This window comes from Bombyx mandarina, chromosome 15, assembly GCF_030267445.1.
Source record: "Bombyx mandarina strain Sakado chromosome 15, ASM3026744v2".
In the NCBI taxonomy this organism is placed as follows: domain Eukaryota; kingdom Metazoa; phylum Arthropoda; class Insecta; order Lepidoptera; family Bombycidae; genus Bombyx; species Bombyx mandarina.
The window spans coordinates 3,581,366-3,598,177 of record NC_143221.1 but is presented as its reverse complement, the minus strand read 5'-3'; the positions used below and the strand labels follow the sequence as shown (position 1 = coordinate 3,598,177).

Below are 16,812 nucleotides of genomic sequence, written 5' to 3'. Positions count from 1 at the left end.
TAGGGCGCGCCGGTTGTGAGCGGCAGGAGTTTTAGTGAGGTTCAACTCCCACATACACTGCCTGCCGTGCGGGTGGAGATCCGGCTATTTTCTTCTAATAATTCTATGTTTTCTTGCTCTAAAAACTCTCTTGTTCTGTGCGCGGTGTGAGAACTCGCATTGTCGTGATGGAGGATGATGCGGCGGTTGCAGTTCTCTTTACGGAGTTCAGAAATGACCTGTGGCAAACAAATGCTAGCATACCATTCTGCATTAACCGTTCTTTGTCCCTCAAGAGGAATAGTCGTAACATGGCCGGTTTTGGAGAGAAACGTGGCCACCATTTTTTTTGCAACACTCCGTGAACGAACAATTTTTGTTGGCTTTAACTCATTTTCGAACACCCAAACTCGTGACTGGTTTTTTGTTTCGGGTTCGTACGCGTATATTCAGGATTCGTCACCTGATACAATGTTGTATACAGCATTTGAGGATCCTGCGTGGAATCTTTCGAGAGTTCTGACGCACCAAGTAACGCGAGCCGCTTTTTGCTCTTCACAGAGCGAATGCGGTATCCATCGGGAAAACAACTTTTTTACACCTAATTGTTCATGCAAGATTATTTGTATTTGACTCATGCTAATGTCTAAAGTTGCCTGAATTTCGCGGTATGTCACATGTCGATCTTCCTCAATCAGCTTACGCACAGCATCAACGTTTTCTTGGGTGACTGCAGTTTTTGGACGACCTTGACGGGGATCATCACTGAGCGCGACACGTCCACGTTGAAACTCAGCAAACCAGCGATAAATTGTGGTTTTGGATGGGGCTTCATCACCAAATGCAGAAATCATCCGGTCAACACACTGTTTTTGTGTTAAACCACTTCGAAAGTCATAATAAATCATCGCTCTTGAATTTTCTCGAGTCAATTCCATTTTCTCAACGACTAAACAAGTTTGACAAAACCTCACGACAAGACCGAGAATCTTTTTTTAAATAAATAAATGGTATTCGATTTTTAAAACCAAGGAGTTTTCAATTAAAAAGATTTTAATATGACAGGAACAGTGGAAATATTCCATTCCCGATACTTTTAGTGCAGCCCTCGTAGGAATAAAGATAAAATGAAATGGTGGTAGGGTGTCTTATGAGCACGGGTAGGTATCAACGGACGCTTTTTAAATTTCGTTCGTTCAAACCAATTCAAGCCAAATCACAAATCACAAAGCCCATGTGAGCCAACCAGTACATTCATTCTTTCATAGAATGCGAAAGACCTTTAACGTTTTTATAGACAATACTTTAAGACGGTAGTAAGCAGAATATTAAAATGTAGACGAATACCAACCACCCTATTCGTCTGTCACCAAGAAAATTTTAAAGTATTCTAAATCTCGGAAACATTACAATGTAAAAAAACGAGATTAAACCGTAAAAGTTGTTTTTTTGTTTCTACGGCTCGCGAAAATCGAATAAAATATTAGTTGGCAAAAATATTTGCCAGTTCGATTATCTCACACAGACAATGTGGTGCAGGGATAGAATTAAAATCATATAACAGTTACCATAGATCTATGTATACAGTAAGAGCTTTTTATTCGCGGGCTATATTATGTTCCGTGAATATGCCGCGAATACAGAAACCGCGTGTATGCAATGGTAATTTAGATACATTTACGAGATTATAGTGGATATTATGTTCCTAGGTGACAAATAAAAACGTACTTTAGTAACTTGTTATAAGACCTATTTAACTTTTTTATTAATTCATTTGACGACGCGTTTACAAAGGATATTCGGTTGGATATCACATATTGGAATCATTTTTATCAATGTGTATGTACCGATTAGATCCGCGAATAAGAAAATAAACTGAAATAATCCGTAAATGTAGGAAGTGGGTCGCATTTTTTAAAACGCGAATTAAGAAAGCGCAAATAAGGAGCTTTTAGTGTATTGTCAAAATTTTAAATCTGCAATCGAATTTAGTTTCAATACTTTTTACTACTATTTTGTGTATTAAATTACAGACGAGAATAGCAATTCGTTGGACCTTCAATCGTCAAGGGATTCCATTGATACGCTCCGCAACGTGACCATTAAGGCTGAACCACTGAAGAACGAATGCTTCCAGAGTCTTGACGATCAGCGCGTGTTGGACCTCAAGTATACGGCACCTCTGCAGCCCCACCAGAGGAGTCTCAGTATGAATAGGGTAAGTGTTTAGAAACCGAAGCACTACTTATACCAAGAACAAGGTATTTGAAAAAAAAAACTTCTCTTGTATATATGCAATTTTATCTTGAAAACATCTGACAGTCAGACATCTGTCAAATTATCTATGATGGCTACCGCCTTAAATATCTAATAAAAAAAATTATACATTTTATACATTACCATTTACGGTTCTGTGTGCATAGTGCGAGTTTTTTAACTTCTCTATCACGTAACTTAACTTAACTTAAGTTTGTTATGGGGTTGGAACAGCGCCCCTGCGTTTGTCACTACAGACTCGCATTCGCATTAAGCACACTGCATTGTTATTATGAAAAAACACTTTATTTTCTGTGATAACCATGTGATGATGTTTACGTACGTATAAAAATTCACACCGACACGTAATGGTAAAGTGTGAATTGTACTTAAATCATGCAAAAACATCAAATTTCGAGAATAAATAAATGCTGCTATTGTTTCCAGCATTAGCGGTTGAAGTTTTCCACGCCCACTTTTGAAGCTTTACGGAACCCTTCTAACTAATTAGCGTTAAATTCTACTCGGATTTCTAAAATACATTCGAATTTCATCGTTTACAACTAGGTCAAGGTTTTTCAATAATACAGCCAATCCAAACAGGGAGTTAGTTGTTCGAAAGTTTGTTTTCAAATTTTCACAAGTGCTTCGCACAGAAGTTCTCCTTCTGTAATATTCCGTGTAGAAAACGTTTTGTACACGTGCACGTAATGTGTGTTTGTTATTTTATAAGGCGCTTAACTTGGTTTATTTGGCTTTACATATACGGTACATATGTAGAACAAATACCCATCGATCAATATCAACATATTTAAATTCCGTTTGATTCGTGCACATGAAAGATAAACGTATGAACGGATGAAGAAGTTCATGTCTTCTTTCTGATCGTTCCCTCAATGCTGAGAATCGTGACTGTATGTCAAACTTCTCCACTCGGTCCGGTTCTGCGCCATACGTACCGATCCCTGTATCCGGCTAATGCTTAAAAAAGTAAAATACAATTATTATTAGGTTATATAAAAGTAATAGAATCGAAATCGAAACGAAAATAAACTACCCTCATTTAAACACGGTAAACATTATATGCTCACTGAATCGCGCATCATAAATATACTTGTCGTTGAAGGACTATCAGCTCGACCGTATCTACTGCCAGCGTAATATTCGGATTCATTTTATTTCCATAATTTTCATGTCAAGCTCCTGTCCACTGCTGATGTCCATGAGCGACAGTAACCACTACCTACAAGGGCAAATAACAAAAATAAACACCCTGTATAATAAAAAAACACCCCGTGTAAACAAAAAAAACACCCTGTATAAACAAAAGTCCTTTACGTCCCACAGATATCAGTACTGACAGACAACGCGTCTCTTTCGCCCGCACGACGTCCGTCTTCACCGACCAACAGCGCCAAGTCTCTAGCGCTGTCCGACCAGGGCACAATGCCCGTAATGGCGCAGACTTCCATAGGGGAAGTCCAGAATTTGACCATCAAGAAGGAAATTCTAACAGGTACGACTTCTGTTCCTCAAATACAACAGACAGGAGAAGGAATAAAATCGTGTAATAAAAATCAAACCCGCAAAATTATAATTTGCGTAATTACTGGTAGGACCTCTTGTGAGTCCGCACGGGTAGACACCATCACCCTGCCTATTTCTGCCGTGAAGCAGTAATGCGTTACGGTTTGAAGGGTGGGGCAGCCGTTGTAACTATACCTGAGTCCTTAGAACTTATATCTCAAGGTGGGTGGCACGTTTACGTTGTAAATGTCTATGGGTTCCAGTAACCACTTAACACCAGGTCTCAACTATGGTCATTCCCATATATTGTGTGCTCGTAGTGCTTAATGTAATTTTCTAAATAATTTTAAACAAAAAACTTCTTTTCGTGTTAGAGTGGAACCGTGCTGTAAAATATCGTGTTATAGTAGGATTATCTGTATTTAATACCATAAGGTCGTGTACTACAATCTTCAATTTTTTAATGTTAAGATAAAATCGTTAAATCGATAAAATCGTTTCAGATTTGAAATGTGAGCCGTCAGTGGGTATAGATAAGCTGATGGGCTCTCTTCACGGGTCTCCATTGTTGGGTCGGTTGCCTCGCGTCCAGTCGAGCGCAAGTACAGACTCCGCTGTGCATTCCATGTATACGCATAGGTAAGTTAAATAGTGACGTCATTGTCTGAAGGGAAGAGTCATGTCCGAATGGCAATCAACTGAAACATCTTGTCCCTCATCCAAAGCAGATCGGGGGCGATGTGACGTAATTCAAAATAGTTTTTGTCGGGTTGGTACCACCACCCTGTCTATTTCTGCCGTGAAGCAGTAACGCGTTTCGGTTTGAACGTCGGGGCAGCCGTTGTTCTGTTAAAAATGAGACCTTAGAACTCATGTCTTAAGGTGGGTGACGGCATTTACGTTGTAGATGTCTATGGGCTCCGGTAATGGGCTGTGAGTTCGTCCACCCATCTAAGCAATAAAAAAAAACTTTATTGATATTGATATAGAACGTTTTAAAAATATATATAATGTTTATCAACAGCGTATACAGCAGTCCTTCAGCGAGTCCGAGAGCGTCTCGACATTACACGCCGTCTCTTTCCCGCAACAACAGCGACGCATCGCACTCTTCTTGTTACTCCTATAGCTCCGAGTTCTCGCCCACACAGTCTCCAGTGCAGGTACCGGCTTAAATCAACCAAAAAACATTATAGCATCACGCTTTCGATGACGTCACTATCGCCTCAAACTGGTATATAAATGACGTGGCCACTCATAAATTCGACCCTCAGACACAGCCCACTGAGTTTCTCGCCGGATCTTCTCAGTGGGTCGCGTTTCCGATCCGGCGGTAGATTCTGCGAAGCACGGCTCTTGCTAAGGTTCGTGTTAGCAACGTCATTAGGTTTGAGCCCCGTGAGCTCACCTACTAGTTAAGGCGACGCTGATATAGCCTCTCAAGGCTATCCACTTAGGTAGGAAAAAAAAGAAAAAAAAAAATTCGACGCTGGCAACAATGGCATCACTGGTATATAAATGACGTGGCCACTCATAAATTCGACACGTGCAACAATGGCATCGCTGGTATATAAATGACTTGCCCACTTATAAATTCCACACTGCCAACAATGGCATTGCTGGTATATAAATGACTTGCTCACTTATAAATTCGACACTGGCAACAATGGCATTGCCCGTCTATAAATGACGTGGCCACTCATAAATTCGACACCAGCAACAATGGCATCGCTGGTATATAAATGACGGAAACACTTATAAATTCGACACTGACAACAATGGCATTGCTGGTATATAAATGACGGGGCCACTCGTAAATTTGGCACCGGCAACAATGGCATCGCTGGTATATAAATGACGGTGCCACTCATAAATTTGACACTGACAACAATGGCATCGCGAGAAGCTTAAACTAAAAAAAACATCGCCACTCGCCTCATAACTCTTGTGGGGTTTCTAAATAAACGATGAAATAAATAATAAACAAATAAATAATAAATAATTCTTCCTTACCAACAAAGTAAATTATGAATTCTGCTTTTAAATATCCCAGCAACACGCGAACTTCTCAGATAGGATTGAAAGCATTGTTCTTATCACTCAAAGCTTTGTCGTTGCTGTGGCAAAGCGACTGTTTATTTAGAATTAGCATGGCGTACTTTAAACCTTGACGTCATATCTTGTTATATCCCTGTCTCTTTCTAGCATAAAATCAAAAACCTATAGTTTCGTCGAACGATTCTTTTAATAAAAAATACAGCTCTTATGCCTTGTTCGGACTAGGCGAGTATTTTAGTCGAGTACCGAGTAATTTAGTAGCTAAATGTGTCTGAGCACCAAAAATTTAGTCGAGTAGGTTAGTAAATAATTTAGTCAAGTCAATCCATTTTGTTCTATTTTTTCGGACGAGTAGCGAGTAGTTTAGCCACTAAATTACTCGGTACTCGACTAAAATACTCGCCTAGTCCGAACAAAGCTTTACTGATGCTAAATAGATCTTTAGTCAATTGAATCTTTTTCTTCACATTGTACATTTAAAATAGAATCTTATGTTATTGGCACAGGGTCGACATCCGCATGTGATGTATCGCGAACCGGCCGGTGTTCTGTCGCCCGCACACGACGACGACACCGAGCCGACTGACGACAGACTCCATCATCACCAGGGTATCAGCAGACAACAGCTGATTAACAGGTCAGTCTTAGATCAGTAATTGAAAAGTATTGTCTATAAAGACATACCTATGCGCGCTGCACATAAATTTGCAGGCAAACATCGTATGTTATAATTTTTTTTATTTTCACCTACCCGCTTTTATTTAATTATGTATTAAATTAGTTGTACCATTAAAGCGATTACCAATTCAGAAACATCAACTAATTGACGAAGATGTACGTGACGAATGTCACCTTAATTATTAGTACAAACGATAGTGCAATAATCCTCCTTTTTTTCCTGCCTAAGCTAAGCTAAGCCTAAGCTGATAGCCTTGGGAGGCTATATCAGCGTAACCTTAACTAGTAGGTGAGCTCACGTGGCTCAAACCGGAGTGTTGCTAACACTGACCCTAGCAAGAGCAGTGCTTCGCAATAATCCTCCTCGTGTCGTTTCCTCACTGCCGAGGGTCGTGTCTATCATATTTTGACAGGATTTTACTTTTTGCAATGTCCCTCCAGCGCCTCCGATCATTGGCCGCATGAAGGGCTTCGTGGAATGCGATCCCTAGTGTGGTGCGGATTTGATCAAACCACCTTGTCGGACCGCGCCAGCGCGGTCTCTTTCCCTCGATCTTCCCTGTCACGAATCTGAATTTGTACCTCTCCTGATTTTCTTAAAATATCCCCTTCATCCGCTCATGTCTTCAATTGTTTAATCCTATACAGTCCGTGCCCAATCTGCGGCGACAAAATAAGCGGCTTCCACTACGGAATCTTCTCGTGCGAATCCTGCAAGGGCTTCTTCAAGCGGACCGTACAGAACCGGAAGAACTACATGTGTCTGCGCGGCGGCAACTGTCCGGTCACCGTCGCGACCAGGAAGAAGTGTCCCGCGTGCCGGTTCGACAAGTGCCTCGGCTGCGGAATGAAGTTGGAAGGTGAGATTCCAACGCCGCCCGATCTTGGGAATGAATACTGTTATAAACGATTGTTTATTTTAATTTCAATTTAATAATTTTAAAAAATAAAAATTAAATATTTATACATTTATAGTATTTCCATTTCTTTATTTTATATTAATTAAAGTTATAATTATACTAGCTGTACCCGTCCGCTTCGCTGGGCATTTAAAATTAATTTTGAAGTCTGTCAGTTGTTATAAAACTGTTCGTTCTGTTAGCGATACGAGAGGATCGGACGAGGGGTGGAAGATCGACGTATCAATGTTCATATCCGCTGTCGGGCGCGGCCTCAACAGGCTCGCTGCTGTCCGCGCACGTGTCCCCCACGCTGAGGCACGCCACCAGCCTCAACTGCGTAAGTCTTGTATCAACAGCTCAGTATCGGACCGTAATAATTAATCATTTTCAGAAGTCGTCGTGGCCTAAAGGATAAGACTCCCGGTGCATTTGCATGTGCAACGGTGTTCGAATCCCGCTGGCGTGTACCAATTTTTCTAATGAAATGCGTACTTAATAAACGTTCACGATTGACTTCCACCGTAATATAAGAATAATCATCGTGTAGTAAAAATCAAATCCGCAAAATTATAATTTGCGTAATTACTGATGGTACCTCATGTGATTCCGCACGGGTAGGTACCACCACCCACCCTGCTTACTTCTGCCGTGAAGCAGTATAGCGTTTCGGTTTAAAGGGTGGGGCAGCCGTTGTAACTATACTGAGACCTTAGACATCATATCTCAAGGGCGTTTATGTGTCTATGGGCTCCGGTAACCACTTAACATCAGAGCGGACATGACATTACTACGCAATAAAAAAAATGTTTGTCTTTCACGTTATGCAATTTTTCATTAGCGCTTCGGTGAACTAAACAGAAATAAAGTTATTACTTTATTTCTGTTATTATTGCGGGAACTTTAGAACTCATGTTTCAAGGTGGGTAGCGGCAATTATGTTTGTTGATATCTATGGGCTCCGGTTACCACTTAACACCAGAGCCATGGTCGCTCGCTCGTCCACCCACCGAAGCAATAAATAAAAAGCTACGGCATTCATCCAAAGTGCATTTCCAGAGATCTTTTCTGCCACGTACCATCCGGCTTTGGAATGAGTTCCCCTCTACGGTGTTTCCCGAGCGCTATGACATGTCCATCTTCAAACGAGACTTGTAGAGAGTACTTAACGGTAGACAGCGGCTTGGCTCTGCCCCTGGCATTGCTGAAGTCCATGGGCGACGGTAACTACTCACCATCAGGTGGGCCGTATGCTCGTCTGCCTACATAGACAAATAAAAAATATGAATTGTGCTAATCCGAGTAAAATCAAGGTTTTCAATTTTCATTTCCGTCACCCAGGTCAACGGTCCTGGGTCATACAGTCGAGGAGAGTCCAGCAACAGCCGAGTGACGCCCGATATTCCACCTTTACTACAGGTAAGTTTATGAAATTATCAATATTCAATTGTGTGACGAATCGATTGAAGTCAATATTTGTATTTAAACATCGTCCTTATAAACATGTCTGCATAAACCATGTAATCAATTGGAGATACATTTATAAAAAACTAGTGGTCCCGCAGTAGTCGAAATTCAACTATAATTAATTGGAATTGTAAGTATGTACACTATTATGATTGTATTTTATACTTCTATAATCACAAATTTCGCCAAGACTACACTACTACTATAAAAAATATTAACAAAGACAAATAATATTTACTCTATTCTCAATTTGACAACAGACGTCAAGAACAAAAGTTTGACAATAAATAGTATGCATGCGTGTGTGCGTCAAATACATGGTATGTAGTGTGTGTAATGTTTTCTTTATTGATTAGAAGTATCTTTTATGCATTATTTAAAAAAAAAAATTAGTATTGTGCACTTCTTCTCTATATTCTCTATAAGTGTGGAAAATTTCATACTCCTCCGTCCGCGCAATTTTTGTAAAAAGGGATACAAAGTTTTTGCTTCACGTATTAATATATACAGTCAAACCTGGATAAGCGAGAGTTCAAGGGAGCACAATCTCATTCTCGCTTATAGAGGTTTCTCACTAACCCGAGTTTCTCGCTAATGCACCCTCTGAATTTAATTTCGCGATTTCCCGGATTCAAACGCATTCACTATTTTAAGTTCATCACTTAATGGCTGTACTTTGATTTTCCGTTTTAACATTATGCAGAACAGAACTTTCCTTCGCAATTGATTAACGATAAACTGAGTAAGTCCGACAAAGAGGACGGTACAAAGGCACACGTGTCCATTCGAAAAGAAATCGAATAAATAACAACGTTATTTAGTTCCACGAAATAGAATAGGTTCAATATTGACGAGAAAACAATACAAAAACAATGTTAAGAAGTTCCACGAAAGTTAAGAATGGGTCATAAAATAGCAGATGTTAAATTTGTAATTTGTTTTGTCATTTGTTCCTCCTAAATAATATAAATAAATAAAGCTCGACTGTCGCTTAAAGAGGTATAGATAAGTAGCAGTCTCACTCACGGCGGTCCATGAGGCAAAAACGACTCTCTCTTACAGAGGTTTCTGTTTCTCGCTAATAGAGGTTTTAGGAGCTAAAAATGACGGGTCCTGGCTATTACTCTCACTTATAGAGTTTTCTCACTTATCCAGGTTTGACTGTAGATAACTATCAACTATCAACGTAGTACTACTAGTATTATACATAGTGTAATGTACTGATTTTTAATGTTTTTCTTTGGTTTATTATAATGAACTCTATCATGTGTCGTCATAAAGCACATTATGCGATGACGGCATTCTCTCTTTCTTGTCAAGGGGCTGCGATAATCCGGTAGATTTATCATTTATGTGGAGGGTAGAGGTAAGGGGCACTATCTTGTATAGGGGACAAAATGAAAAAGTGTCCATTGTAAACAGTAAGTTATTGGTGGAAGACTCACCGAAATATCGCTGGTGTAGGAAGTGGAAACGATATTGATTTATTTGGGAAACCAACAATACAAAAACATATAATATATTAAATATAGGTAAAACAAAAACGCACATATATACATCCATCTCTATTTTATGTGTATACATGTGTATATAATACATTCCTCTTCCCCTAAAAGGGAAGATATATAAGACCTTAATAAGGCCTGCCGTCTTGTATGGATCAGCTTGTTGGACCACTAAAGTGGCGGATGAAAGGCGATTGCATGCAGCAGAGATGCGAATCTTGCGATGGATGTGTGGAGTAACGAGAATGGATAGAATACGGAACGAATATGTTAGAGGAAGTCTGAAAGTGGCACCTGTGACAGAGAAGCTGAGAAGTGCGCGTTTGGGATGGTATGGACATGTGATGAGACGAGATGAAAATGAGTTTGGTAAGAAAATGTTAACTATGAATGTGGAAGGATATAGAGGAAGAGGAAGAGGTAGACCTAAGAAGAAATGGATGGATTGCGTGAAAGACGATATGGGTAAGAGGGGAGTGAGCGAAGAAATGGTATATCATAGAAGAATATGGAAGGAGAAAACATGTTGCGCCGACCCCAGGTAACTGGGAGAAGGGCAGGATAATGATGAATGATGATGATGACATGTGTATATAGTATAATTAATTATATATTTTAATACACATCGGACCTAACTCACACATAAAATTCACATGAGTATAGAAGTTTTAATCAGCCTGAAGTGTTGTAGTTTATGTCGCTATTTTTAAAATCTTTCCACTTGCTACTATGGCGTCATCTTAATTGGCTCCCTATCCGCGAACACTTTTTAAGCCTTGAGATGATGCTTTTTTTTATTGCTTAGGTGAGTGGACGAGCTCACAGCCCACCTGGTGTTAAGTGATTACTGAAGCCCATAGACATCTACATCGTAAATGCGCCATCCACCTTGAGATATAAGTTCTAAGGTCTCAAGTATAGTTACAACGGCTGCCCCACCCTTCAAACTGAAACGCATCACTGCTTCAGTTTGAAGCAGTGCGGCACGCAGCACTGCGGCAGAAATAGGCAGGGTGGTGGTACCTACCCTCGCGGACTCACCAGAGGTCATACTACCACTAATAGATAGATGCTCCTTACTTCTACCCTCCATAGTCATACAGAACCTCAATAACAATTGAAGACATGAGTGGATGAAAGATATGATAAAATCTATTAATTGTGAGAAAACGGGCAACACACTTTTCTTATTTGTACTTTTTCTTCGTACATAACGCCTTCATCTCATGCAATTTTTAAAATTAGCCTTTAAACCCGGAGTTTTTATGTTTAATATGGTTTATAGGCATATAACATCTTCATCTATATATTAATACGTGAAGCAAAAACTTTGTACCCCTTTTTACGAAAATTGCGCTGACGGAGGAGTATGAAATTTCTCAGACTTCTAGAGAATATAGAGAAGGAGTGCAGAATGTTAATATATTTTTAATTTATGCTTAAAAATACATTAAACCAATTAATGAAAACATTACACACACTACCATGTATTTGACACACAAGCATGCATACTATTTGTTTATTGTCAAACTTTTCTTATTGCTTATAGTCTGTGGTCAAATTAAGAATAGGTTGCCTTTGGGGAACGCGAGGATTGAAGTTGTGTGATTTGTTTTATTTTGTCTATTTAGTGTTTCTTCTCGTTTAAATGTGTAATAATGGTGGTTTATTAACCGTTTAATATCTGTGAAAGTGCACAAATGTGGGAAAATGTAACAAAGCCGCTGGACGTAACTTCTCGGGAACCTCCAAAAAGTCCACTGAAAAAATCTTAGTAAATGACCACCATTTTACTGAGATTATATTTCATCTCATATCATCTCATTTAATTTCATCCCAGTTGATTAATGTCTCAAATTAATCATCTTCATTTAATTTTTCTCCATCATATCATTTTTCATAACAATTATGAATATAAATTAAAATAAGACATGACTTAAAGGTCTCAGTTACCAGGTCATAAAATCCCTTAAAAAAAAAGGTTGCCTTACGCGAAGAGTGAAGTTGTGTGATTTGTTTTACTTTGTCTATTTAGAAGAAGAAGAAGAAAATCTTTATTCGCCAGAAATATAGTTTACAAGATATTGTGGATATAGGACATAGTTTCATATATTTCGCCTGTTTAGGCATGCGAAAATTTAACTTATTTTTATATTAATTCTAACACAAAATTTACTAAATCTATCTATTTTTACATTCTATCACTTCTTATTCTAATATTTTATTATGTACAACATTTATCATTTAAAAATTCTTGCACACTATAATAAGCCTTATCTATTAGCCATAAATATAATTTTCTTTTAAATTGACTTAGTGGAAGATCTCTTATGCTGTTTGGTATCTTATTAAATATTCTTATAGTCATAGGATAACAGTTTGTATGGTAGTAGCGAGTATTTATATTTGGTAATATGAGTTTAGTAGGGTATCTTGTATTAAATTGACAGTACTCACCATACGATTTATATAATTGTGGGTGCTTTTTAACAAACAAACAACATTCTTGTATATATATGGATGGTGCTGTCAAAATATTACGGTTTTACATAACAATAAAACCGATATTATGTGCCGAGAAGGAAAACATACAGCATTGTATTATGAAGAAGCAGTGTGTACTTAGCTTAAATTCCTTTTCTATGTCCAACCATAGACAGTCAATTTAGTTCCATCTTTAGCCGCTAGGTGCTGCCAGCAAGTATAAAGGAAGCGCAGCCATCTTTGATCTTCATAGTCTTCACCAGGAAGACCTTCCTGCAATGCTGTATGTTTTCCTTCTCGGCACATAATATCGGTTTTATTGTTATGTAAAACCGTAATATTGATGTGCCTTTGGAAAACATACAGCATTGTATTATGAAGACGTGTTTGTTATCTGCTGGTGAAATTATTAAGCACAACGCTATGATGAAATAGGTAAAGTCATAATAAAATTATGAAGCGCAATGATAATGTTCATAATTTATATAATTATTAAATCGAAAAAACACAGCTGTTAACTTTCATGTTAATTCAATAATTAAAAAATATTTATAAGTTTGTAATAAACATTTTATCTTGTTTAAACAAGAAAATGTATAAATTGTATAAATGATGTATATACATCATGTAGGAGTAAATGTTTTGAAAAAAAAATCGTGAGGATCTTTAGGAAGATCTATTATTCGGCAATAATTATTGTAAACGTTTGGATGATTTGCAATTGCCCCTAGAAAGTATTTCGTCCATTGGTTCATTATCAATCCATCTCAGAGGCTGTTGCTGATCTACAACTTCTTATAGATGGGTTGATGCCACTACCTCGTAAGGTTGAACGAAGACCAGTTTCCAATTACAGTACGGTATGCCGCTTTTGTGACAACACACACAGTTAGAAAAAAGTCCTTACGAATCTTACTGGGCATGTCTTTAGTTTCATGTTTAGAAAGCACTTATGCAGATTATTGACGAAAATGGATTTCAATTTTAGACCCAAAGACTGGTATCAGAAAGATGTTTTTCTCTGTTATCAAAGAAACTGTCTTTAGAAATGTTGAGCAAAGTAAGGTCATTAACTCTGCGTCCAGTAGCCAGCAACATGGTTGTTGGTGTCCTTCAAGCTACCTTGAGGCGTGATCTGGTGGCTGGGTTTGAAGAAAACCAATTTAGAACTATTCTCGGATCTCATGTGAATGGGACTATACTTAGTAAAGTTGTAATAAGTAGTTGAATTTTGTTTAGTTATTCCGATGGCTTTTTTAGAATAGCAATTTTTATTAGAGAGCTTGAGAATGTTTGCTGTCCTACATGTATGTTTCCCACAGAAAGTCGACAGCGCTGCTTTATGCAGAAGGATTGTTTTACAGGCAAAATTTTCTTTTTGGAAAAGAAAAAAGAATTTGGCAACATCTGCAGATTTAGGATCAATCTTAAAACTGTAGCACCATATGCAACATCTTCTAGTTGCTGGTAAGTATGCTGGCAAAGTGGATTGACACGAGCTAATTTTCAATAAATCTTCTCCTGTGTAGACCAGTCTATTGTTTGTACAACCTCCCCCCCCCCCTTTCTAAGCTTTCAGGGTTAATGTTTACCCTGTGGAGGAGGCAGGTTTTGGATTTCGTGCGAGTTATCTAGCGTTCGGGATCTGAGGGCTTGGAAACCCCAATGCTTTCGCTCAGTCTGGGAACTCTACCAAGTAGGTTCCCTAGACACTGTTGAAGTGAATCAGTACTCTGGGGAGAAGGTTGAGAGGAGGAATTCTCCATGCTAGTTGCATCCTCTACGGTTTGCTGAAGGTATCCGATCTTGGTCGGCGAATGGGTTTATATCCGGATGACCCCACTTTCGAAAAACTTTTGTGGTCACTTGTGGTAAAAAGTGCCATTTCGCAGGTTGATTTCCTCGTGATAGCCTGTCGGCTACGATGTTGTATCTCCCCGAGAGATTATAAGCTGACAGTTATCTTGAACTTATCGCTTAGGTTTAAAAATTGAAAGGTCAACGCTAGTGAAATACTTTGATTCATTTTGATTGTCACTACCATTGCAAATAGCTCTTTTGTGTCTGAGCCGTTTCAATTGTTGAGCTGACCATAGACAGGACGTTAATATTTTGTCTAATTGTAACCCCTACCCATGTCCGAAGCTTCCGTTGCCAGGAAATAGTTAGTTTTGTGTCTCAGCAATGTTTGTCATGTGGCTCCGCGTCAGCACTGCATTTGTAACCCCTACACATGTCCGAAGCTTCCGTTGCCAGGAAATGGTTGGTTTTGTGTATCAGTAATGTCTGACATGGGGCTCCGCGTCAGCACTGCATTTAATTGTTAACATATGCAGGATGGCCTGTTTTTACGGGGGTGTTTTTTCTTGAAACTTCGCAAGAAAATTTGCAAGTTAACATAGATTGATTGTAATTGCGTCAGAGATAGGATGTTGTTGAGTGGCCACTTCATTTCTCGCAATTTTCCATCGAATCCCTAGACATGTCATCTCTTGAACCAGTGTACTAATTGATTTTTTGTAAGGCTGACTTGGCAGTCCAAATAATCCAAGAGCTTCACAGCTTATGTGGCCTGAAGACTCAACTTGGACTTCTTTTGATGGACCAAGAGGGACTTGCGTAGGTGGGATAACACTCAACATCCCTTTGCACGCAATGTTTCCGTGACCGAGCATGCTATGCAAGCAAAAAAGGTGTATTTGTCTTCATGGACCAAGAGAAAGTCGCGTAGGTAGGCGCTTTTACGGATAACTTGTACGACGGAGACGATTTGCCAAAGTTTTCAGTAATTTTGTTACAAAGATTATTAGTTTAAATCTGTTGTGTTTTTGTCAAAATTTCCGTATTGACGAGATCAATTTGTTTACAACAATTTTCATTACATTAATTGTTACACACAGTTGATGCATTATTAGAGTTGCAACGTCACTGACCTGGTGGGATAACGAACCGATTCGAAGATCGACCGTTACCTTTGAATCCCGTCGTTTCTTACGCAGAGACTCCTTTTGTTCTTTCTCGCTTGACGAGCTGTTCGAACGCGAGGCGTCTCCGTCGCGTCTCGCCTGGACATCTTCCCTCTCGGAAATTATGGAGCTTGACTCAACATCACCTCCAACAGATGACGCGTGATTCATGGCGTCCGAAGATAGGATTGGTAAATAATACTCGTAATGATTGCAAAATAACACTCATAGAAACACAAAATAAATATTTTTTGCAATTAATAAGAAGTCTAATAAATATTTGTGGACTTGCGACTTCACACTACGAAAGTACACAACGCTATGAAGATCAAAGATGGCTGCGCTTCCTTTATACTTGCTGGCAGCACCTAGCGGCTAAAGATGGAACTAAATTGACTGTCTATGGTTGGACATAGAAAAGGAATTTAAGCTAAGTACACACTGCTTCTTCATAATACAATGCTGTATGTTTTCCAAAGGCACATCAATATTATGTTTTTGGAAGAATGGTTTACAAGAAGTCAGAGGATGAATATTGCACATAGCACGAACACATTGCTTTTGTGCAATGAGCACTCTATTTATGTGACTAGAATTTCCCCAATGTTTTAATGTATACCCATACAGTATCTGATATTTGAGGCGACATATCCATGATAGGCCTGTAATGCAGTTTTTAGATTACATATTTTTGTAAGTCGCCAAAGTGTGTTTCTTCGGGCTTAAATGTGTAATAATGGTGGTTTATTAACTGTTTAATATCTGTGAAAGTGCACAAATGTGGGAAAATGAAACAAAGCCGCTGGACTTAACTTCTCGGGATCCTCCAAAAAGTTCACTGAAATCTTAGTAAATGACCACCATTTTACTGAGATTATATTTCATCCCATATCATCTCATTTCATTTCATCCCAGTTGATTAATGTCTCAAATTAATCATCTTCATTTCATTTCACTCCATAATATCATTTTTCATAAAAATATGAATATAAA

The 16,812-nt window shown here is 38.7% G+C and overlaps 1 protein-coding gene and 1 long non-coding RNA gene across 5 annotated transcripts in view; both read left to right on the top strand.

Annotated features, from left to right (window-relative positions):
* The window catches only part of Hr39 (nuclear hormone receptor FTZ-F1 beta), an 80,272-nt gene that overhangs the window by 46,211 nt on the left and 17,249 nt on the right, over nucleotides 1–16,812 (top strand). For all 4 annotated transcript variants that reach the window (XM_028177609.2, XM_089733474.1, XM_028177607.2 and 1 more), the window contains exons 5-12: nucleotides 2,013–2,197; nucleotides 3,583–3,751; nucleotides 4,266–4,401; nucleotides 4,787–4,925; nucleotides 6,327–6,457; nucleotides 7,147–7,358; nucleotides 7,601–7,737; nucleotides 8,739–8,816. In XM_028177609.2, the coding sequence (XP_028033410.2) occupies nucleotides 2,013–2,197; nucleotides 3,583–3,751; nucleotides 4,266–4,401; nucleotides 4,787–4,925; nucleotides 6,327–6,457; nucleotides 7,147–7,358; nucleotides 7,601–7,737; nucleotides 8,739–8,816 (1,187 nt within the window). The remainder of the gene's footprint in view (nucleotides 1–2,012; nucleotides 2,198–3,582; nucleotides 3,752–4,265; nucleotides 4,402–4,786; nucleotides 4,926–6,326; nucleotides 6,458–7,146; nucleotides 7,359–7,600; nucleotides 7,738–8,738; nucleotides 8,817–16,812) is intronic.
* On the top strand, nucleotides 13,114–14,249 carry LOC149501417 (uncharacterized). Its single transcript, XR_016324182.1, has 2 exons — nucleotides 13,114–13,288; nucleotides 14,176–14,249. It is a non-coding gene; the product is annotated as an uncharacterized LOC149501417 (long non-coding RNA).